The sequence below is a fragment of the Mustelus asterias genome, chromosome 23 (assembly GCF_964213995.1).
Source record: "Mustelus asterias chromosome 23, sMusAst1.hap1.1, whole genome shotgun sequence".
Taxonomy (NCBI): domain Eukaryota; kingdom Metazoa; phylum Chordata; class Chondrichthyes; order Carcharhiniformes; family Triakidae; genus Mustelus; species Mustelus asterias.
The window spans coordinates 21,764,084-21,784,965 of NC_135823.1; the positions used below are offsets into that span (position 1 = coordinate 21,764,084).

The 20,882-nt window shown below is 42.4% G+C and overlaps 2 protein-coding genes across 6 annotated transcripts; one reads left to right on the top strand and one right to left on the bottom strand.

Moving 5' to 3' along the window:
- Positions 1 to 3,824: 3,824 nt before the first annotated feature.
- Positions 3,825 to 4,736, bottom strand: fahd1 (fumarylacetoacetate hydrolase domain containing 1). The gene has a single exon (XM_078240096.1). It carries the CDS (start codon positions 4,702 to 4,704, stop codon positions 4,045 to 4,047), a length of 660 nt encoding a protein of 219 aa, XP_078096222.1. The 5' UTR covers positions 4,705 to 4,736; the 3' UTR covers positions 3,825 to 4,044.
- A 118-nt stretch (positions 4,737 to 4,854) lies between these two features.
- On the top strand, positions 4,855 to 20,653 carry hagh (hydroxyacylglutathione hydrolase). Of its 5 annotated transcripts, none has more exons than XM_078240092.1 (9): positions 4,855 to 4,933; positions 7,197 to 7,363; positions 8,885 to 8,949; positions 10,483 to 10,600; positions 12,229 to 12,337; positions 14,920 to 15,023; positions 16,922 to 17,023; positions 19,288 to 19,367; positions 20,165 to 20,653. In XM_078240092.1, the coding sequence occupies exons 2-9, from the start codon at positions 7,259 to 7,261 to the stop codon at positions 20,262 to 20,264; spliced, it is 783 nt and encodes a 260-aa protein (XP_078096218.1). In that variant the 5' UTR covers positions 4,855 to 4,933; positions 7,197 to 7,258; the 3' UTR covers positions 20,265 to 20,653. The 5 variants fall into 5 exon arrangements, with proteins under 5 accessions (XP_078096218.1, XP_078096217.1, XP_078096220.1 ...); XM_078240091.1 differs by having other exon boundaries at positions 4,862 to 4,973; XM_078240094.1 differs by lacking the exon at positions 4,855 to 4,933 and adding an exon at positions 5,056 to 5,167.
- Positions 20,654 to 20,882: the final 229 nt, after the last annotated feature.

Below are 20,882 nucleotides of genomic sequence, written 5' to 3' on the forward strand. Positions count from 1 at the left end.
AAGAGATCTCCCAGCATACTGGGAGATTGGGGCACGTGCATAATAGCAGACCCTGTAAGCTCAGCCCCCAAAAAAACAAACACTAAACTCTCCCATTTTCTTGCTCGGCACTTGGCTTTATGTTTTAATAATATGGGTATATAGGCTTTACCATTTAAAACTTTTGGATGTTCTCAACACTGCATGTCTTAATACCATGTAATTACTACTTTTGCATTGCTTTGAAGTGGTCTTGAATGGTCTAAAAATGACAATTAAATGTAACTCGAAAGTTAGGCACTAACACAAGAGGTGTGCCACTACCTGTAGAAAATAGTTTTTAACTATTTGGATTTCACTGCAAACCCAAGTCCCAGCTGCTCTCCTGATCCTAAAATGTAACTCTCCTATGAATGGCGCAGACCTTTTTTGACTTTGGGCACAGTACAACATTCAGCTGGCATCCTAACACAGTTCACAGTGCATTTGTGCTTAGTGTACAGTCACTGTTGTGGGCCAGATAACTCTAAATTATAATAAAAATAATAAACACGCAACTCATTAGGGGATTTTAAATGCTCATCATCATTGACTCAATGGTGATGACTATAAAAAACTCTATTGTCAGAAACAGTTTTTTGTAACTATCCATTTGTGCAGTTTTGGAAAGCAGCTAGATACACCTGCTATTACCAACTTAATTCCAATTTCTGGATGGGAAAAAAATTAAAAATGAATGGTGCATTTGTTTCTTTGCATTCAACATTACTGTGGCGGATAATCTTCCCAATATCCAGTTCCTAATTTAAAGTTTGAAAAATGTATGTTGCCCTTCACACCATTTCATGTATTTTGCCCTGTAAATTCCAGTTTATGAAGATAGTTTGAAACATTGTCGTACAGAACAACTGTAAAACCGTTAACGGTATAGAGCTTTGTTTTTTTTGCAAGTACTGCCCTGTTTTCTATTGGTTGAAGAAGTTTTTTATAAATTTCAGTTGATATATAAGTCTAAAATGCCACCTTGCTTTACTTTTGATTCAGAATATCTCATTTGGTAAGACTATACTATTGACTCAATGAGCAGGCATCTTAGCTACTTAATTCCTGCCCTGATGTGGCCAACTGCAACTTTAAAATTGCAGGAAGCAAGGATATCCAGCACACCAATGGGGTCCACTTTAAATATGTAGGCTAGGCTTTGATTACCTCATTGGAGGCCAACGGCTCTTAAAACCTGAGTCCTGAGATGGCAAATTCTCCATCTCCCAGCAGACCTGCCAGCACCCAAAGGAGATCCAGTAATTGTTTTTAAGAAGTTCTAGTTTCTTTCAGGACCCACAGAGGAACATAAGACTTTCTCTGTCCCAGGATTACCATCTGGAATCCTGACCAATTTTCACCTCCTTCAGATGTTGCTCTTTAAATGACTGGGAAAACATCTCTCTGGCTTCCCAACCCATTTTCGTTGGCAAGCTACATGTAAATGAGTTTTAGCCATTCACACCCAGGTCTGAGTTTTATATTTAGGAGTATGCCAGCAGTGCCCAAAATCTAACTACAATAGCAACTTAAACTTGTTTTTCATCTGGTTACATGATCTTATTGAATGGTGGAGCAGGCTCGAGGATCTGAGTGGCCAACTCTATGTATGTACTGTTACCTGAGCTTCTCCTTTCAAAAGGCAAGCAGAAACATTTGACTTGTTCTTGGCATTGCCTTTCTCTTAACTTCTAACTACAGACTGAACCCCTGGGCTTAACTGGGATATTTGGCTACTGTTCTCATGTTGACTATTCTGCTTAATGGACTTAGGATAAGATAACTTTCTCTCATTCTACCAGTTATGAATTCCACAAATTGGCTTAAGATGCAGCCCTTCAAAAATAACCTTTAACTCAATTCCAGTCATTTCCATGAAGAAACAAAATGACGAAAACTCCTGAAACATGACACCAATAATTCAGATGATTTGATGGTCACCCAAAATATTAAAGGTGTTTAAAGATCAGAAGTTCTGAGTTGTCTCTAAGATACTGTTGTCACTCAAATTTTAGTACAGTAGTGGATATACGAAATTATCAAACTACCCAGGGACCCGGGTTCGATTCCTGGCTTGGGTCACTTGTACGGAATTTACACTTTCTCCCTGTGTCTGTGTGGATTTCCTCTGGGTGCTCCGGTTTCTTCCCACAGTCCGAAAGACGTGCTGGTTAGGTGCAGTGGCCATGCTAAATTCACCCTTGATGTACCCAAACAGGCGTCGCCGGAGTGTGGTGACTAGGGGATTTTCACAGTAACTTCATCGCAGTGTTAATGTAAGCCTACTTGTGACACTAATAAATAAACCTTAAAAACCTATATTTGAATTCTGAAAAACATTTTGCATATACAATTTTTTTTTGTCTTTCTACATGAGTTAGCACTAGAAAGATTTTGTTCTATTTGACATTGGAATTAACTGGTTGTTACAGGTTTGTTGCAAATGATAATATTGAGACCAGTTTGAGATGTAAGAACTGTTATACTGTATGTAACAGCTCCCAGGATATCCCAAAAGTGTGTAGATGAGGGCATTGCAGTTGATGTAATCTACATGGACTTCAGTAAGGCTTTTGACCAGGGATCCAGGGCAATTTGGCACATTGGATCCAAAATTGGTTTAGTGGCAGGAGGCAAAGGGTAGTGGTCAATGTTTATTTTTGTGACTGGTAGCCTGTGTCCAGTGGTGTACCACAGGGATCAGTGGTGAGTCCCTTGCTATTTGTAGTACATTAATGATCTAGATGTGAAAGTAGGAGGCATGATCAGTAAGTTAGCAGATGACATGAAAATTGGTGGTGGTAAATAGTGATGAGGAAAGCCTGAAATAACAGGATGATATAGATGGGCAGAATGATGACAAATGGAATTTAATCCTGAAGTGTGAGGTGATGAATTTTGGCTGGGAGAACAAGGATCAGTAGGACGCTAGGAAGTACAGACGGATCTTGCAGTTGTTTCCCATAGATTCCTGAAGTCAACAGGACAGATAAGGTGGTTAAGAAGGCATATGAAATGCTTGTCTTTATTAGCCAAGGTATAGAATATAAGAGCAGGGAGGTTACAGTGTCAAACACTAGTTAGGCAACAGCTGGAGTACTGTGTGCAATTCTGGTTGCCACACTATAGGAAGGGTGTGATTGCACTAGAGAGGGTGCAGAGGAGATTGACCGTGATGTTGCCTGGGCTGGAGTGTTTCAATTATGAAGAGGAAGTTAGGCTGTGATTGTTTTCCTTAGAGCAGAGAAGGCTGAGTGGGAACCTGATTGAAGTGTACAAAATTCAGAGGGACATAGATAGGAAGGAACTTTTCCTCTTAGTAGAGCGGTCAATAACCAGGGGCACTGATTTATTATAAGAGGCAGGATATTTAGAGGTGATTTGAGGAAAAACATTTTTATGCAGAGTGGTGGGAATCTGGAACTTGCTGCCTGAAGGGGTGATAGAGGCAGGAACCTTCACACATTTAAAGAAGCATTTTAGGTGAGCAAACATGGTTCTAGACCAAGTGCTGGAAAAATGATTAGAATGGCTAGGTGCATGATGGCCAGCATAGACCCGTTGGGCTGAAGGGCCTTTGAGCTGTAAAACTCCATGACTGACACTGAACTGCTTTGAAGTACCGTTACCATGCAAATAAATGCAGCAGCCATTTTGCACACCACAATCCAATACGAATATCAGTTTGTGATGGCAGTGTTGTAATGCAGGAAATAATACTAAATCACCATTTAAACAAAAAACCAGAAGGAAGTGTGTTTGTGCCAAGAGGTTGAAAAGCAGCTATTGCATTTTTTAAAATCGTCAATACTTTATTTTGGCAGTAAAAACAGTATAATTGTTTAGTTTGTCAGCAGTTTGGTCTTCAATATGCCAGTCTGATGCAGCATTAATAATGTCATTACTCAGACCACGAATAGCTGCTCCCCCAGTTGAATGCATATTGTTGAATCATTGACAGGCACTTTCATGCTGCTGTTGTACAGAAAAACTGCAGTGTAAGCAATTACATTTTCAACAAAATTAATCTCTTTTCACTTTGAACGTCATGGTGACCAGGTCGTCAATACCAGCTTGCAGCTCATCGTGTTCCTGTACATCAGACACTCCTGCAGGCGTTCCGGTGAGAATCAGGTCCCCTGCTTCCAGCCGGATAATGCCACTGATGTAGCTGATGAGATAGGGGATAGGGAATATCATCTGTGAGGTGTGCCCTTGCTGCCTGAGCTGCCCATTGACCTTGAGCCAGAGAGTCAGGCCGTGCGGGTCGGGGAGCCTGTCCTTTGGGATGAAGTCGCTGACCGGGCAGGAACAGTCGAAGGCTTTGGCCAGAGTCCAGGGATGTCCTTTCTTCTTGCACTCCTCCTGGGTGTCCCGGGCCGTCATGTCCAGACACAGTGCATACCCTCCCAGGTGGCCCATTGCTTCCTCCTGCGGGATGCAGCTACCGCCCTTAGCCAGCACCAAGCCCAGCTCCACCTCGGGCTGCAGCCGGCGGCTGTAGCGGGGCGGCCGGATCGCCGAGCCCGGCCGCAGGTAGGCACTGGGCGGCTTGAGGAAGAGCAGAGGCTCGGCACCGGGCAGCGGGTTCCCCAATTCCCGGGCGTGTTCGGCATAATTCCTGCCCACGCAGACAATCTTCCTGCCCCACTCCCAAAAAGAGTGCAGATCCCGCATAGACATCTTTGGACCCCCCTTGTGAAATCTCAACTTCACCCTGGGCCCCTTTTAATTTTCTTTACAAATGCTAACTTGTGCTCCGCCCAAAGGTTATGGTGAAAAGTTGCAATTGGTTGCAATTACCCAATGAAGGAGTAGTTGAGGGTTGGAGGTGAAAGGCTGTGTGTGCAGAGCCTCCCAGTGCTGATCCCCAGCCCTGACTATGTTGGTGAAGCTGCACCGACTCGGCAGTGTGAGTGTGACTGTGCTGACAGCTGCTGCTCGGAAGCTCGGTAGGCTCCCTATTCCTTTCCCTCTCCTCAGGGTGACTGACACACAACCTTCCCAACCAGCTTAGTTACAGCTGCATTTGTCACTCCAGCTAGTGTCATGCCAAATGCAACAGCTCCTCGATAAACACATTCAGGTGTTTCCTCTTGACTGCAAACATTATGTCATTAGAAGTCTTTGTAATGTGTTTCAAAAGGTGTATGAGCTATTTAAAAGCAAAGAATGTTGTTCATAGCTGTGTCGAGTTTAACTTTTCCTGTACCTAAATATTTTATAATATTTCACATGATGTTGTAATTTTATCTCCTCTAATCCAGAAGCCATTCCAGCTAGTTAAGTTAAAGTGGTTAAAATCAACACACGGTTCAGTCGCTGCCTCTGTTTTGAGAGATGTGTCTCTTGTGGGCCTGCCACTTAACACAGAGGCCGAACTTGCTGACGTTAACAAGTATTGACCTGGGGATTAATAGTGTGTCAGGCCCTGGCAAATTTGTTGTTTTGGGGAGGTGTTCAAACAAGATTCTGGATTTTAATTATTTAGAGCTGTGTTTAAGATACGAGCCCCTGTTTCCAGTTCGGATGCCTTCAGGGAAATAAGTAAACGTCTGTTTTAGAAACGTCGAGTCTGGCTTGTCAGTGACAGCTAGTGGCCAAAGCAATAGAAAACGGAGGGTGACAACCTGGTCTGTTCTCCTGAATATCCCAGTGGCACCCATAGAGCAACATTAATGTAAAGTTGGACAAAGAGGGCACTCGTTATCTTGGTTACAAATAATCATTTGCAAAGGGCAAAAACTGAAGTGTAGTGTCATTTTTTTTAAAAATGAAGGGCTCTTTAAACAAACTGACAAATTGCTCATTAAATTTCTCTTTGGTAGGCCAATATTTTAGTGATTGATGGTGTGTTTCTGGAGTTTACTAACATACAGGAGATTCTATGCTTAAATCTTAATCTCCTACAGATCATAAAACAGCAAGTCACAGTTTGCATAAATAGGCTCTCTCTTGTTAAATGTAAAGTGCTCCTTCTAAATAAATCCGTTTCATATTACAATATGCAATGTTTTCCATATTAAACATCTTGTACAGGTATAACTATTCCAATGCTTATTCAGTCATTTATAATCGTGTTCAGTTGTTTTGTAACGATACAAGTCCCTTTCAACGCCAAGTTTCCTTTACTCCAGTTGGTTATGACTATCAATCAGCGTAATGGAACCTTTTCCAAATTCGACATGAAATGCAAAGAACTCCTAGAGATGGCCATACAAAACAAGGCCCTATAGCCATAACACAGTGGCACAGTTGTTAGCAGTGCTGCCTCTCAGCGCCAGGGACTTGGGTTCGATTCCTGGTTTGGGTCACTGTCTGCGGAGTCTGCACGTTGTCCCCGTGTCTGTGTGGGTTTCCGCCAGGTGCTCCCGTTTCCTCCCACACTCCAAAAGACGTGCTAGTTAGGTACATTGGCCATGCTAAATTCTCCCTCAGTGTACCCAAACGGGCGTCGGAGTGTCGTGACTAGGGGATTTTCACAGTAACTTCATTGCAGTGCTAATGTAAGGCTACTTCTGACAATAAATAAACTTTACAACTGTAACTGTTTGCTGTTCAACAAACTGTTTATTCAAATTGAACTGGTTTAAAAATGTATCACTATACACTTAGGCAAGAATTCTCTCTGCATTTCCAAGTTAAAGACAAGGCAATTAAAGAACACGCCTTCCTTTATTACAGAATATCTACTTCCAAAACAAGTTATATTGGGACCAGCCTGATGTATGATTGGATGTTACAACTGACCTCAGCATCCTGGGCTAGGGAAGGTTAAAATAGGCCATGACAATTATAGAAAGATCTGTGCTAGAAGTGCATTTTGTGATGATTGAATTAAGACAGAAATGAAATATAAATGAGCACAGAGAGAATATTTGCTTACATGAGGTAGGGAAGGACTAATTGCACGTATAGAAATTACCATAGCAAAATGAAACATCCAGGATAGGAGAGCAGAAAGTTGGGAACGGGAGGAGGAGGATAAAGACTTGAACAAATAATCATGGTTTTGGGTGTTGCGTGGCATCCTTTGATTCTAAAATTAGAGACCCCTTACAAAACTGAAAACAATTCTTATACTTTGGTCAGTTAAGAGTTGTTGTTTTCAATGTTAATTCAGGAATCATTTATAGATTTTCATATATCTGTTTATTTACATTCTCTGTCTGCAGGTTCATTTTACTTACACTCTGGAAGTGCCGTTAGAAAGTCTGAAACTGTAATTCAGGCAAACATGAAGGTTGAATTGTTGCCAGCATTGACTGATAACTACATGTATCTCCTCATTGATAATGAAACCAGAGAAGCAGCGATAGTGGATCCAGTGGAGCCACAGAAGGCAAGCAGGAAAAATAACTGTGAAAAACTTTAGTTAGTTAGCCATTGTTAAAAGTTGTTAAAGCAGATAAGGTATCCTCTCTTGCACGTGCTTTGTTTGTGGCTGCGACGCAAAGGGACTGACTGGGTTTATGATTCTATTCAGGTATTTCCAACATGACATTATAATCTAAGCCAGTGGCTGCCAATCTATTATGTGTCATGGCACACCTCTGTAAGTTGAGGCACACCTCCTATTTCCTCTGTCTTCTTCCCTTCCTGGGATCTTTGTTTTTAACTTCTCCCTGGCCTCTTGCCTTTTTTTTTTAAACTTCGCTTCTCCCAGGGTTTTTGTGCCACTTTTGAGTTTTTGCTTTCTGTGCAGGTGCATGGGGACCTTTGTCTTCAGCTCCAAGTCCTGTTGGTCAATGGGCATGGGGCCTGACCAATGTAAAAAATCTAAACTGCGCACGTGCGGCTTTTTCCCAGCCAGCGCATACGTGGAAAGCCCAAGGTTTGTTTGGTCTTGGAGGTGCCAATCACAGAGCTGAAGACAAAGATTGGTTTTAGTTTAATTACATTAATTTTTAACCTTTTTTGTGGCACACTTTGGGGGGTGGGGGTGTGTGGAGGGGGTCATGTGCCATGGCACAATCGCTGGGAGCCACTGATTTTATGCAGGCATGCAGCTTTGGATAGAAGGTTAACTGATTAAAATTGGCTGTAAGTCTTCTACTTAGCAACAGTTCAAAGTATTTCATTAAGAAGCTGTAAAGTGCTTTGGAATGTTTTGAAGTCATGAAACACAAAACTAGATTGACAATTGAGTAATTAAACTGGCAGCACAGTGGCACAGCACTAGGGACCCGGGTTCAATTCCCGGCTTGGGTCACTGTCTGTGTAGAGTCTGCACGTTCTCCCCGTGTCTGCGTGGGTTTCCTCCAGGTGCTCCGGTTTCCTCCCATAGTCCGAAAGATGTGTTGGTTAGGTGCATTGGCCATGTTAAATTCTCCCTCAGTGTACCCAAACAGGCACCGGAGTGTGGTGACGAGGGGATTTTCACAGTAACTGCATTGCAGTGTTAATGTAAGCCGACTTGTGACACTAAATAAATAAACTTTAAACTTTGCAGTGTACCTGTACACAGTAAGAACGGGCCCTATGCTTTGCTGCTCGCCAGCCTGCGCCTAAAGCTTTCTGAACTGTATTCCTATGGGGAAATGGTGTGCAGTAACTATCATGCAATCCAAGCTTATCAGAATCCCCTGGCCAACAAAATTGAACGTTACCTGCATAGTGATAATATAACCTGAATGAAGAAAATGGAAAATTTTGATCAATTTTACAAATATCAAAGCCACTGTTTCATTTGATTTCAACGTCATATCACTTACTTCTCCAAATTTCTTTTAAAATTATTTAATTATACTTCTTAGCATTCCATTGCTGAAATTCATTTTCGAAGGCCTGTGCCTTGAAAATTGCAAATGGAGTTCAGTTCCAAGTGAGTTATTTGTGTTTAGTCTATTTTCTTTCTTTTTAGGTAGTTGAAGCAGTGAAAAAGCATGGAGTGAAACTGACTACAGTTCTCACTACACATCACCACTGGTAAGCTTGTGATTTAAAAAAAAGAACTTTAAAAGTGAATAATATACACAACAGAAAAAGCACCTGGTATAGGCAGCATAAACCTGCAATAAAACTCAGAGTTCAAGCTGACTGTTGATTTTGGGATTTTGGGTCCTTAACGCAGTGTATTCCTACAAGTGAGTGTCAGTTGATTCTATATTCAGGCCTGGACTTAACAAAAAAACAAGATCGAGAGAACAGCAGATACAGTGCTTTTTAATAAAACAAAAACATCCCAAACAAATGCCGCAGTTAGTGATAGAGTTAAGGGGGATTGCCAAAAGCATGGGCAAAAATACATTTTTTGTGGAGGGGTTTAAAGGCTGAAATGATATGGTGAACTTTAGGGAGGGGGCTCCGGAGGGTAAGGCCGAGGCAACTTAAAGACCTATCACCAGTAAGGAGGGAGTGATGCTCAAAGTCTGAAAACCAAAGGACATTGGTTGGGAGTAAGATTGGAAAAGATTGTAGAAATATGAGACCAAGAATAATAAATATTTTGAACTGTCGGTTACAGAGAGTTAAGCAACCTAGTGTAACACAGGATGGTGGAGTTTGTGAGGGCTGAGATTTGGGAGGTCAACAAGGAGGACCTTGGAGGAAGTGTTCAGTCTAGAAGTGGCAAAGGTTTGGATAAGGATTTCAGCATTGTTGGGTGTGGAAGCCAACGTTGCTGAGGAGGAAGTTAGAGGATTTAGTGACAGGTCTGTGTCTGATGAGGTGGTAGTTAGAGGATTTAGTGACAGGTCTGTGTCTGATGAGGTGGTAGAGGATTTAGTGGCAGGTCTGCGTCTGATAAGGTGGTAGTTAGAGAATTTAGTGACAGGTCTGCATTTGCTGAGGTGGTAGTTAGAGGGTTTAGTGACAGGTCTGTTTCTGATGAGGTGGTAGTCAGAGGGTTTAGTGACAGGTATGCGTCTGATGCTACATTGGGCTGAACAGGGTGCTGAGCTTGTGCACAGTCCTGATTTGGCCTTAGCAAGAGACAAGAAAGGGATAGCATTGGTGGCAAGGACTTGAATGTGCTCTTTAACCTAATTTGTATCAACGTGCTGATGGGAATAGTTAGGGAATTATAAAGAAGAATGTGGCAATGACATGGGAGTTGCTGAATAATATAGAAGGGTGCAGTGCCTTGAGGTTATGGTGCATTGCAAAATAAGACAGCAATACAAAGTGCAATCAATGGCAATTACTTGTCTTGGAAATTGGATACTGCAAAGTCAAAATGATTTGAGTCTGATCCCTAAACTCATTGGATGGTATCCCAAAGCAAAAGTGGTGGGAACAGCAGCGATTGGTAAGGAAAGCAATGGCACTTAAGGGATTATCAATAAAACATGAGAGATTACAACTCCAGATCCAACTGATGCAGTCTAGTAATGGAGCGACAGTGGGTATCTATCATCTCCCTCCCCACTCACCCTGCAACTATGTACACATATATTGTCTACTTTCCTGCATTATTTGATACCTAGTTTTGATAATGTTGACCTGCTGTCTTGTTTCCAGGGACCATGCTGGTGGTAACGAAGAGCTGTTGAAGAAAGTACCTGGTCTTCAGGTCTATGGAGGTGATGATCGGATTGGAGCGCTCACTTGTAGAGCAACACATAAGAAAACATTTCAGGTACATCACCAAAATCTGAGCATGTACTTACTCACTAGAAGCATTACTCATACATAAGTTCCTGCTGCTTCCAGTTTGGCAGCCATAGCTGTATTATGTAAATTAATTCCAATAGAGTTTATGAATTTGTAAATGAGTTTAGGGATAAGATTCAAATGATTTGGACTTTGCAGTATCCAATTTCCAAGACAAATAATTGCTTCCTCATTAAAAAAAAATTGCTTGCTGTCTTTCATTTCCTAGCTGACTAATTGAGCACTCTGCCCAGCTTGGAGTGGTTTAGGCTATGGACTGCTTGATGACTAACTGGTTTCCCAGGAAATATAGATGCAGTAGATTGAGTGAGACATGTTTGTCTGCTTCTCTTGTCCTCTCTCTTCCCCCTCTCCCCCAAAGCTGGTTTTATCATTAATGCAGCCATGCTACTCCTTAAATCCTCTACCATTGAGGGCAAGTATTAGGCGATCCTCCGTCTCAGAATGTATCCATCTCACCTATGGTTGTGCCCTGTGCAGTCCCAAGTTTTGCAGCTTATTCCCTGGTAATGCTATTTTTAATAAAAACTTTTTACACAAAAAAAATGAATTATATATTCATAGAATCATAGAAACCCTACAGTGCAGAAAGAGCCCATTCTGCCCATCGAGTCTCCACTGACCCTAATCCCACCCAGGCCCTATCCCTATAACCCTACGCATTTACCCTGCTAATCCCACTGACACACCGGGCGGCACAGTGGTTAGCACTGCTGCCTCACAGCGCCAGGGACCCAGGTTCGATTCCCAGCTTGGGTCACTGTCTGTGTGGAGTCTGCACGCTCTCCCCGTGTCTGCATGGGTTTCCTCCGGGTGCTCCGGTTTCCTCCCACATTCTGAAAGACGTGCTGGTTAGGTACATTGACCCGAACAGGCGCCGGAGTGTGGCGACAAAAAGAATTTCACAGTAACTTCATTGCAATGTTAATGTAAGCCTTACTTGTGACTAATAAATAAACTTTTATTTAGCATGACCAATCCACCTAACCCACAGACCTTTGGAGTGTGGGAGGAAATCGGAGCACTTGGGGAAAACCCACGCAGATACGGGGAGAATGTGCAGACTCCGTACACTCTGGAATTGAACCCAGATCCCTGGCACTGTGAGGCAACAGTGCTAACCATTGTGTCACCGTGCCGCCCATGTCTTCTGTGTGTTTTACTTGCTATATATAAAGCTTACCCATAGTTTAATTCCAGGCGGAGTGGTTAACACGAGTCACTGTCTGTGTGAAGTTTGCACATTCTCCGTGTGTCTGCGTAGGTTTCCTCTGGGTGCTCTTGTTTTCGCCTACAGTCCAAAGATGTGCGGGTTAGGTTGATTGGCCATGCTAAATTAACCCTAGTGTCAGGGTAAGTATGTGGGGTTACAGGAGTAGGACCTGGGTGAGATAGTGGTTGATGCAGACTTGTTGGGCCGAATGGCCTCCTTCTGCCCTGTAGGGATTCTATGGATTGTATAAAATGTGCATGGTTTGGGAAAAGCAATACTATAGAAAGTTAAAGAATAACCAAGTCAATGATTCTTAGAGTGAGTAGAGCGGTGTTTAAAAATGAAACTAACTACAAGATGTGATGTGCTTAACCATTCAGGTTGGCTCTTTGAATGTGAAATGCCTGTTTACACCCTGTCATACATCAGGACATATCTGCTACTTTGTGACAAAAGAGAATAGCAGTGAAGCACCAGCTGTATTCACTGGTGAGTGTAGCTGAACCCTCCCTCTACGATGTAACAAAATTATCATTCAACATATAGATAGCATTTAGCCTGTACTCAATTCTCAATAGATCGGCTTTGCTTTTACAAGAGTAATCCACATTTGCCTCTGCCGTGAGAGGCTTGTTGAGTACTAAGCAATCGTTATATGTAATAAGGCCTAATTACTTTCTTTTAAAGCTTTTATAGACTAGATTAGATCTGAAACATTCTTCACTGCATTGGCACTGTTTACATTTGTCTGGATAGAAATCTCAAGTTGCTAGCTTTGATTAACCAAGTTTATGAATTTTCAAATTAAGACATAAGCTCGGGCACACCCATTTTTGGGATTTTCGGGGTGGCAACACGCGGTGCAGGGAACCAACCCTGTGCCTGAGTGCTGAGTTTTAAGTTACTCTCCGTCCAGGTCTCACCCTTGTTTATACTGAGCTGGTGAGGCCCTCTGCAATGCTTGGTCCGGTAAGTGGGCAAAGGAGGTAGTCAAGAAGTGATGGAGGTTGGGGTGGGGATAACTGGTGAGGGCAGTTGGGGTAACTGGAGGAAGAGGGTAGAATTGAACCCATGTTTCTCCCTGAGAGCATTATACTGCGCCTCTGGATTTTCTGGCATTCAGAAGAATGAGATGGGATTTCATTGAAAAGTATAAAATTCTGACAAGGCTGAATACAGGGATGATGTTTTCTCTGGCTGAGGTGTCTAGAACAAGGGAACAAGTTTCAGGATATGTGTAGACCATTTAGGACTGAGATGAGGAGAAACTTCTTCACTCAGAGGGTTGTGAACCTGTGGAATTCTCTACCACATAAGGCTTTGGAGGAGTATTATAGGCTAATTTGACAAGGTGGATTCAAATTTGGCTTTATTGTAGGAGACAGAGGGTGATGACAGAAGGCTGCATGACACTATGAAGTTCTGAGGAGCAAAGGGACCCTGGCATGTTTGTCTATAGATCTCTGAAGGCAGAACTACATGTTAGTAGGGTGGTGGAAAAAGCATATGGGACATTTGCCTTTATCAATTGAGGCATAGATTACAAAAGCAGTGAGGTCATGTTGGAGTTGTATGGAACTTTGGTGAGGCCACAGCTAGAGTATTGTGTGCAGTTCTGGTCGCCACATTATAGGAAGGATATGATTACACTGGAGGGGGTGAAAAAGAGATTCACCAGGATGTTGCCTGGCATGGAACATTTAATTTACAAAGAGAGGTTGGATAGACTTGGGTTGTTTTTGTTGGAGGAGAGAAGACTGAGGGGCAACCTGATCGAGGTGTATGATTATGAGAGGCAGGGTTGATAGGAAGTAGCTCTTACCCGTAGTTGAAGGATCAGTCACGAGGGGCCACAAGTTCAAGGTGAAGAGCAGGAGGTTTTGGGGGAGTTGAGGAAAAACTTTTTTATCCAGAGGGTGATGGCAGTCTGGAATGTGCTGCCTGGGAGGGTGGTGGAGGTGGGTTGCCTCACATCCTTTAAAATGTACCTGGATGAGCAATTGACACATCATAACATTGAAGACTATGGGCCAAGTGCAGGTAAATAGGATTGGGTGGGAGGTCATTAGGTAGGTAGGATAAGTGTTTCTCACGTGTGGGTGGGAACTCAATGGGCCGAAGGGCCTCTTCTGCACTGTGAGATCGTTGAAATCACTGAATATATTTAAGAAGGATATAAATTTCTAGAACTGTAAAGGCGTCAAGGGATAATGGGAGAGTGCGGGAGTATGGTATTGAGATAGAGGATCAGCCATGATCATATCAAATGGCAGAGCAGACTTGAAGGGCCAGATGACCTTTCCTGCTCCTATTTTCTATGTTTCTATTAACAAGCAAAAATTGATTTCTCAGAAACACTCTGAGACATTTGGTTGTGAATTATTGGCTTCCACACCGATTGCTCACAGCCTGCCTTCCCTCCTTCTCTTCACATGCATTCCCAAGGGCCCCAGATACCCAGGCCCAGGCCTTTAGTGCCTGCAAGGATCCTCCATTTCCCTCTAGCCTCATGGCCAGGACCCAGTAAGAGACTTTAGTATCTGTCTGTTTAGTGACCACAAGCTGCAAATTAGCTGACCTGCCACACACATCAAGGTGATCATGGACAGCAGACGGGAAAACTAGAAGGAAGGAGTATGTCACAAACTGAGACCAAGAGCAAGAGAGTTTAGGTCTTGATTTACATTTCCTGTTTGTAAAATCATTGCTCATCAATCTGAATAAAAACATCATTAGAAATAAGAATTTGACAAAAATATAATTAAATCTCAAATCAAAGGAAATTTTAACATGAAAGATATGGTATATACTGACCATTAAATCCTATGAAGTTTTTAATATGTTCTGTTGATTGTTCTAATTGACTATCTGAGGTTTCTCTTGTATTAGGTCTGTTTAGAATATTAAGGGCAATGGATTTGCAGTGTTGAAAAGCTAATCGTACTCTGTTTCTGTTTCTTTCTCTTTCCCAGTCACGTGTTTATTTTTACTTATGCATATTCACAAAATCTACTGCATGGCCTAGTATTGTCCCTATCATGATTTCTCAGTTGGTTTTGCTTTCCCCACAGGTGATACACTATTTATTGCAGGTTGTGGAAAATTCTTTGAAGGATCTGGTGAAGAAATGTACCGAGCTCTGATTGACATCCTCGGCAGCCTCCCACCTGAAACGGTAGATGTTTTGCCTTTGAGTAAGAATTCTAATTGTTAACCTGTTATTTTGGACATTCAACAGTGTATTTTCACTTATACATTGACGTTTTTTCAAAAAGAAATATCTGAGGAAATTATTTTGAAATAAATGTCGCTGGCATCCTCTTTTCCTGGTATTTTATTCCTTGCCTCATTTTCTGCCCTTGTATTTGTTCCCATTGCCTCTGCCACCCCTGAAGGTATGAGGTGCTTACTGGGCAGGGTAAGGCACAGTGTCAGAGGGCCATATTGTAAGAATTGAGAATTGAGTCTTGGACATAGTTTTACCTTAAGCAGTCTGAAATTGGGAACTGAATTGGTAACTTCGTTCCATAAGATTGGCTTATGCAAGAAATAGTGTGTTGCTAAAATGAAATAAAGCAGGTAATGCTTCTCAGAAGTGTAAAGAAAGAAACTGCATTTATAAATAACCCCCTCAGGCTGGAGAATTAATTTTAAAAATTAATCTCTTTTCAGGTGCAGTCATTGTTGCCATGTAGGCAGACACCTCGTCCAATTAGATTATAGTAAGGCCCTACAGACAGAAATCAAAAGAGAAAATGCTGGAAAATCTCAGCAGGCCTGGCAGCAACTGTAAGGAGAGAAAAGAGCTGATGTTTCGAGTCCAGATGACCCTTTGTCAAAACTGACCAACTTTTAGCTTTGACAAAGGGTCATCTGGACTCGAAACATCAGCTCTTTTCTCTCCTTACAGATGCTGCCAGACCTCCTGAGATTTTCCAGCGTTTTTTCTTTTAGTTTCAGATTCCAGAATCCGCAATGATTTGCTTTTATCCCTACAGACAGGAAATGAGGCAAGTGGCCAGTTCATTTATTTTTGGTAGGGTTGGTTGCAGAAGGAATGGTGGGCAGTACACTGGAATAATTTTTTGCAGTTTAAAAGATATGCAACCTTCTATATTCATCTGAACCAACGAGACAGGTAAACTGGATCTCGGTTTAATAACTCACCTGAAGATGGGGGCTGGAATTTTACTGGCCAGCCCATCACAGGAATCAAAGTGGGCGAGGGGTCGACAATGGGAAGGTCCGTTGACCTTGTGTGGGATTTTATGATTTGGGATGAGCGAGGTCGTAAATTCCCACCCATGATCTCCGTCATGACTCCCTCAACCTGACAGCAAAATGTAACCATGATGTGGAGATGCCGGCGTTGGACTGGGGTAAGCACAGTAAGAAGTCTCACAACACCAGGTTAAAGTCCAACAGGTTTATTTGGTAGCAAATACCATAAGCTGTCTCTGTGCACTGTTTGAGAGCACATTTCCACTCCATCTGACGAAGGAGCAGCGCTCCGAAAGCTTATGGTATTTGCTACCAAATAAACCTGTTGGACTTTAACCTGGTGTTGTGAGACTTCTTACTGAGCAAAATGTAAGCCAAGAATATGCACTAAAATCCTGGCTCAGGGCTTGGGCCTACTCTCCTCTGACTCAAATGCAAGAGTCCTAACAAATCAGCCAAGGTGACACAAAACCACAAAAGTGCAGGCACCTTATTGATGGAACTTTGGCATCCTTACGTGGGTCAGTACAAATACTCAGCAAAATATATTAATTTTTAAAAAGGAAATTAATGAAAAGGATACTAGAACACTGGGAAAACCCGTTCAATTTTTTCAAATCCCAGTAATACTGGAGTTCCATTTTAAGGCATGCAAGATCTGTTGGGACAATACTGGTACCTTTCATTTGCAAGTTTTATTGTTTTTTTTCCTTCAGAAGTATTTCAGTATAATCTGGCGTGGGAACAAGATGAGAAACGTCTGCTACCACTGAGAGTGTTACGAGGAATTAGGATGAAATTTGTGTTTTTGAATTCCAAATTTTTATGTGTTAATGTTATATTTTGTTTCAGAGGGTGTACTGTGGGCACGAGTATACCATCAACAATCTAAAATTTGCCCGACATGTTGAACCAAACAACGAAGCGATCAAAGAGAAATTAGCTTGGGCAAAGGTAAGTTTGTTCACCCTGAACGTTGCCAATCATTAGAATGAAGCACACATGGGATTTGTTACACTAGTTTGTGAACTGTCCACTTCTACCTAATGATCAATTCCAGATCAACGAGCCATTGTAATTAGCTGTAATGAAGTATAGGGTTGGCCTCTGGCATCTATTGAGTTCAATGCCCTACACACAGATGGTCCTGGGACAGATTTTCTGTTCCAACCATCGGACACAACAGGTCTTGAGGAAAATGTGAGGCTTAATGTTTCACAGTAAGAAGTCTCACAATGATGTGGAGATGCCGGCGTTGGACTGGGTGGGCCCAGTAAGAAGTCTCACAACACCAGGTTAAAGTCCAAAGGGTTTATTTGGAATCATGAGCTTTCGGAGCGCTGCTCCTTCCTGAGGTGAGTGGAGAGGTGGGTTCACAAACAGGGCATATATAGACAAAGACACAATTGTAAGATAATGGTTGGAATGCGAGTCTTTACAGGTACAGACAGTGCGAGTGGAGAGAGGGATAATCACAGGTTAAAGAGGTGTGAATTGTCTCAAGCCAGGTCATAAGTCTCCACTTAATCTTTAACAGTAACAGAGCTGATTAACCATCTCACTAAATCCTGTGACTAAATTCTTTGTGTGATGTAAGAAGCTGGTAGAATTATATTGTATAGCCTATTACCAAATGCATCTTACATAGGACAGCAGTTACTATCTTCAGCCATTGCTAGAGCGAATACCACTTAACCGCATACGGAGAATAAATATTTTCCTTTTGTGATGGTGCAAAAGCAAGTTAGAAACTGACCTCATCTATGCTGCCAGTAACAATCAAATTGTGCTCTCCCTATTCTCTCTCTGAGTCAGTGCTAGAGAGTTATGGTGGGTTTTATGTGAGACTGTGTAGCAGGTCATTAAATAGGGAAGAGATTTGCTTAATGACCTAGACACACAAATTGCAATGATCACTGGCAGGAAGAGAAAAAGAAAGACCTGTATTTATATCATGCCTTTCACAACCTCAGGACTTTCTAAAATAGCTTCCAGGCAGTGAAGTACTTTTGAAGTGTAATCATTGTTATAATGTAGGAAACATGGAAGCCAATTTGTGCACAGCAAGCTCCCACAATCAGCAATGCCATGAATGTTGGCTGAGGATAAATATTAACCATGACCCTAGCATTCCCCCCCCTCTTCAACATTGTGTTGTAGTATCTTTTACATTCACCTGAGATAGCAGACTGGGCTTCACGCAAAAGACAGCACCTCTGACAGTGAAGCACTTCCTCAGTATCGCACCAGAGTGTCAGCCTAGATTTTGTACTCAAACCTCGGGAATAGAACTCAAGCCAACACCTTTCAGAGGTGAGAGGTTAACACTGTGGTTAAGCTACCCCCTCCCCCCCCACTCCATTTCTGAATTACAGGAGGGGGGAGTCACCCTCAGAGAAAGTCAGAAAGGAGAGTGAGGAGCATCATGGTATAAACATAGGAGAGGGAAACAAGACATAAACGGCTGGAAAAACAAAGTAGGTCTGGCAGCATCTGTGGCAGTCATGATGTGGAGATGCCGGCCTTGGACTGGGGTAAACACAATGAGAAGTTTAACAACACCAGGTTAAAGTCCAACAGGTTTATTTGGTAGCAAAAGCCACAGAAGCTTTCGGAGCTCCAAGCCCCTTCTTCAGGTGAGTGGGAATTCTGTTCACAAACAGGGCACATAAAGACACGGACTCAATTTACATGAATAACAGCCATTATTTATGTAAATTGAGTCTGTGTCTTTATATGCCCTGTTTGTGAACAGAATTCCCACTCACCTGAAGAAGGGCTTGGAGCTCCGAAAGCTTCTGTGGCTTTTGCTACCAAATAAACCTGTTGGACTTTAACCTGGTGTTGTTAAACTTCTTATAGCATCTGTGGAGACAGGAACAGAGTTAATATTTTGGGTGGGTTTTTACGGCCTCGCTCGGGCTCGGCTCGGAAAATCCTGCCTGAGGCCAACGGTGAGGCGGTAAAATTCCAGCCTTGAATCCAATATGATGCTTCGATGGAACTAGCTTAGAGGACATTTAGAGGTTTTTAGAGGACATTAAAATGATTCAAAGCAAGATTCAGTCACCTTTTTTACAGTTGGATCCTCAAGTTAAGAATCCAAATTATTCTGTATAGTTGGTTAACAGTTATAATAACGGTTGATAACTCATTACCATTTTTTGGGAAATTTGAATCCTAGACTATTAGTGGTGTCTTTTTGCACTTGTTTTTAGGAACACTATGAACTTGGAAAACCTACCATCCCATCCACCATTGGAGAGGAGTTCAGTTACAACCCTTTTATGCGAGTGAGGTACGGTGAAATCCATATTCAACTTTTCGGCACAGTGGTTGGCACAGCGCAAGGGTTCCAAGTTTGATTCCAGCCTTGGGTGACTCTCTGTGTGGAGTTTGCACGTTCTTCCCCGTCTCTGCGTGAGTTTCCTCCGGGTGCTCCAGTTTCCTCCCACAGTCCAAAGATGTGCGGGTTAGGTGGATTGTCTATGGTTACTCCATGGGGTTACAGGGATAGGGCAGTGGGGTGGGCCTGGGCGGAATACTCTTCCAGAGAGTCGATGCAGACTCGATGGACCGAATGGCCTCCTCCTGCTCAGTAGGGATTCTGATTCTAAGACCTTTTTTATCTTTCTTCAGAATTGCTGCCACAGAAGGAAGAGAAAATGACACAGTTGCCAAGACTTTAATTAATTTTCTTTTATTCAGTTTGTTTTGTAATGATTGACTTCAATAGTAAATGAACATTGTTTCTATCTTGGAAAGGGACACCGTTCTGTAACCAAACACCCTCCCAACTCTGAGAAATTTGCAAGCCGGTCGATTTGGTGTGAAAGTAAGCCAGAGCCAGGTTGCATCATGCCTCACTCTTCATTCTTTCCATCATTCCTTCCTGCATCCAATCCTCCAGAGTTTTCCTGCAGCTCTCAGCTATTCACTAATGAGCTCCTCTTTTCCACGAAGCAGCGTTTGTCACAAGTTATTTCCTCTTGCTCAAGCAACTACGCTTGTGGTTGAGATTTGAGCACAGGATTCATGTTCACGATCGGGAGTGAAGGACCGGTAAAGTGCTAAATCGCAGTATTATCTTTACAGGGAGAAGAGCGTACAGGACCATGTTGGACAGAAAGATGCAATTTCTACAATGGATGCGATCAGAAAAGAAAAAGATCGATTTAAAGTACCAAAGGATTAATTGTAGTATGTATTAACACTCACCACCAGCGCTGGAAATTCTAGTATGTCTGGACTAACAGTGAGCTGCAAAATATGTTCAGCAGTGAATGCTCCGTTAAATCAATTAAATCCACTTTGCTGAATCTGTAAAATGTATATAGATTTTCATGTGTTGCAAATCATTTATGATCATCAAATATATTTTTTTTAGTCTTTTCGTGACCTGCTTTCTTCCATTTCTCTCTTTGATTTGCTGCCCATACCCCTCCCCCCCTTCCAGATGTTCAACCAGAACATTGCAATTTGAAATCCCAGTGTTAATTTGTCATTTGGACTTGGTAATCATGTGTTACTGAGTGATGAACACCAAACATTTGCACAGAATTTCTGTTCCCACAGATGGGGGGGGGGAAAAATATAACTCTGGATGAATCCATCGTAACAGAAAGATTTTGAAAATGGCTGCAGCTAAATGTATCCCATATTTAGGACGGCACGGTTGTTAGCACTGCTGTCTCACAGCGCCAGGGACCCGGGTTCAATTCCAGCCTTGGGTCACTGTCTGCGCGGAGTTTGCACGTTCTCCCCGTGTCCGCGTGGCTTTCCTCCGGGTGCTCCGGTTTCTTCCCACAGTCCA

Bases quoted from the DNA above. Each gene is read 5' to 3' on its own strand.
- hagh (XM_078240091.1), top strand. From the start codon at position 4,904: ATGTTGGTGAAGCTGCACCGACTCGGCAGTGTGAGTGTGACTGTGCTG. The intron at 10,601-12,228 runs GTACATCACCAA...TTAACCATTCAG, and splicing joins CACATAAGAAAACATTTCAG to GTTGGCTCTTTGAATGTGAA. The intron at 15,024-16,921 runs GTAGATGTTTTG...ATTTTGTTTCAG, and splicing joins GCAGCCTCCCACCTGAAACG to AGGGTGTACTGTGGGCACGA.
- fahd1 (XM_078240096.1), bottom strand. From the start codon at position 4,704: ATGTCTATGCGGGATCTGCACTCTTTTTGGGAGTGGGGCAGGAAGATT.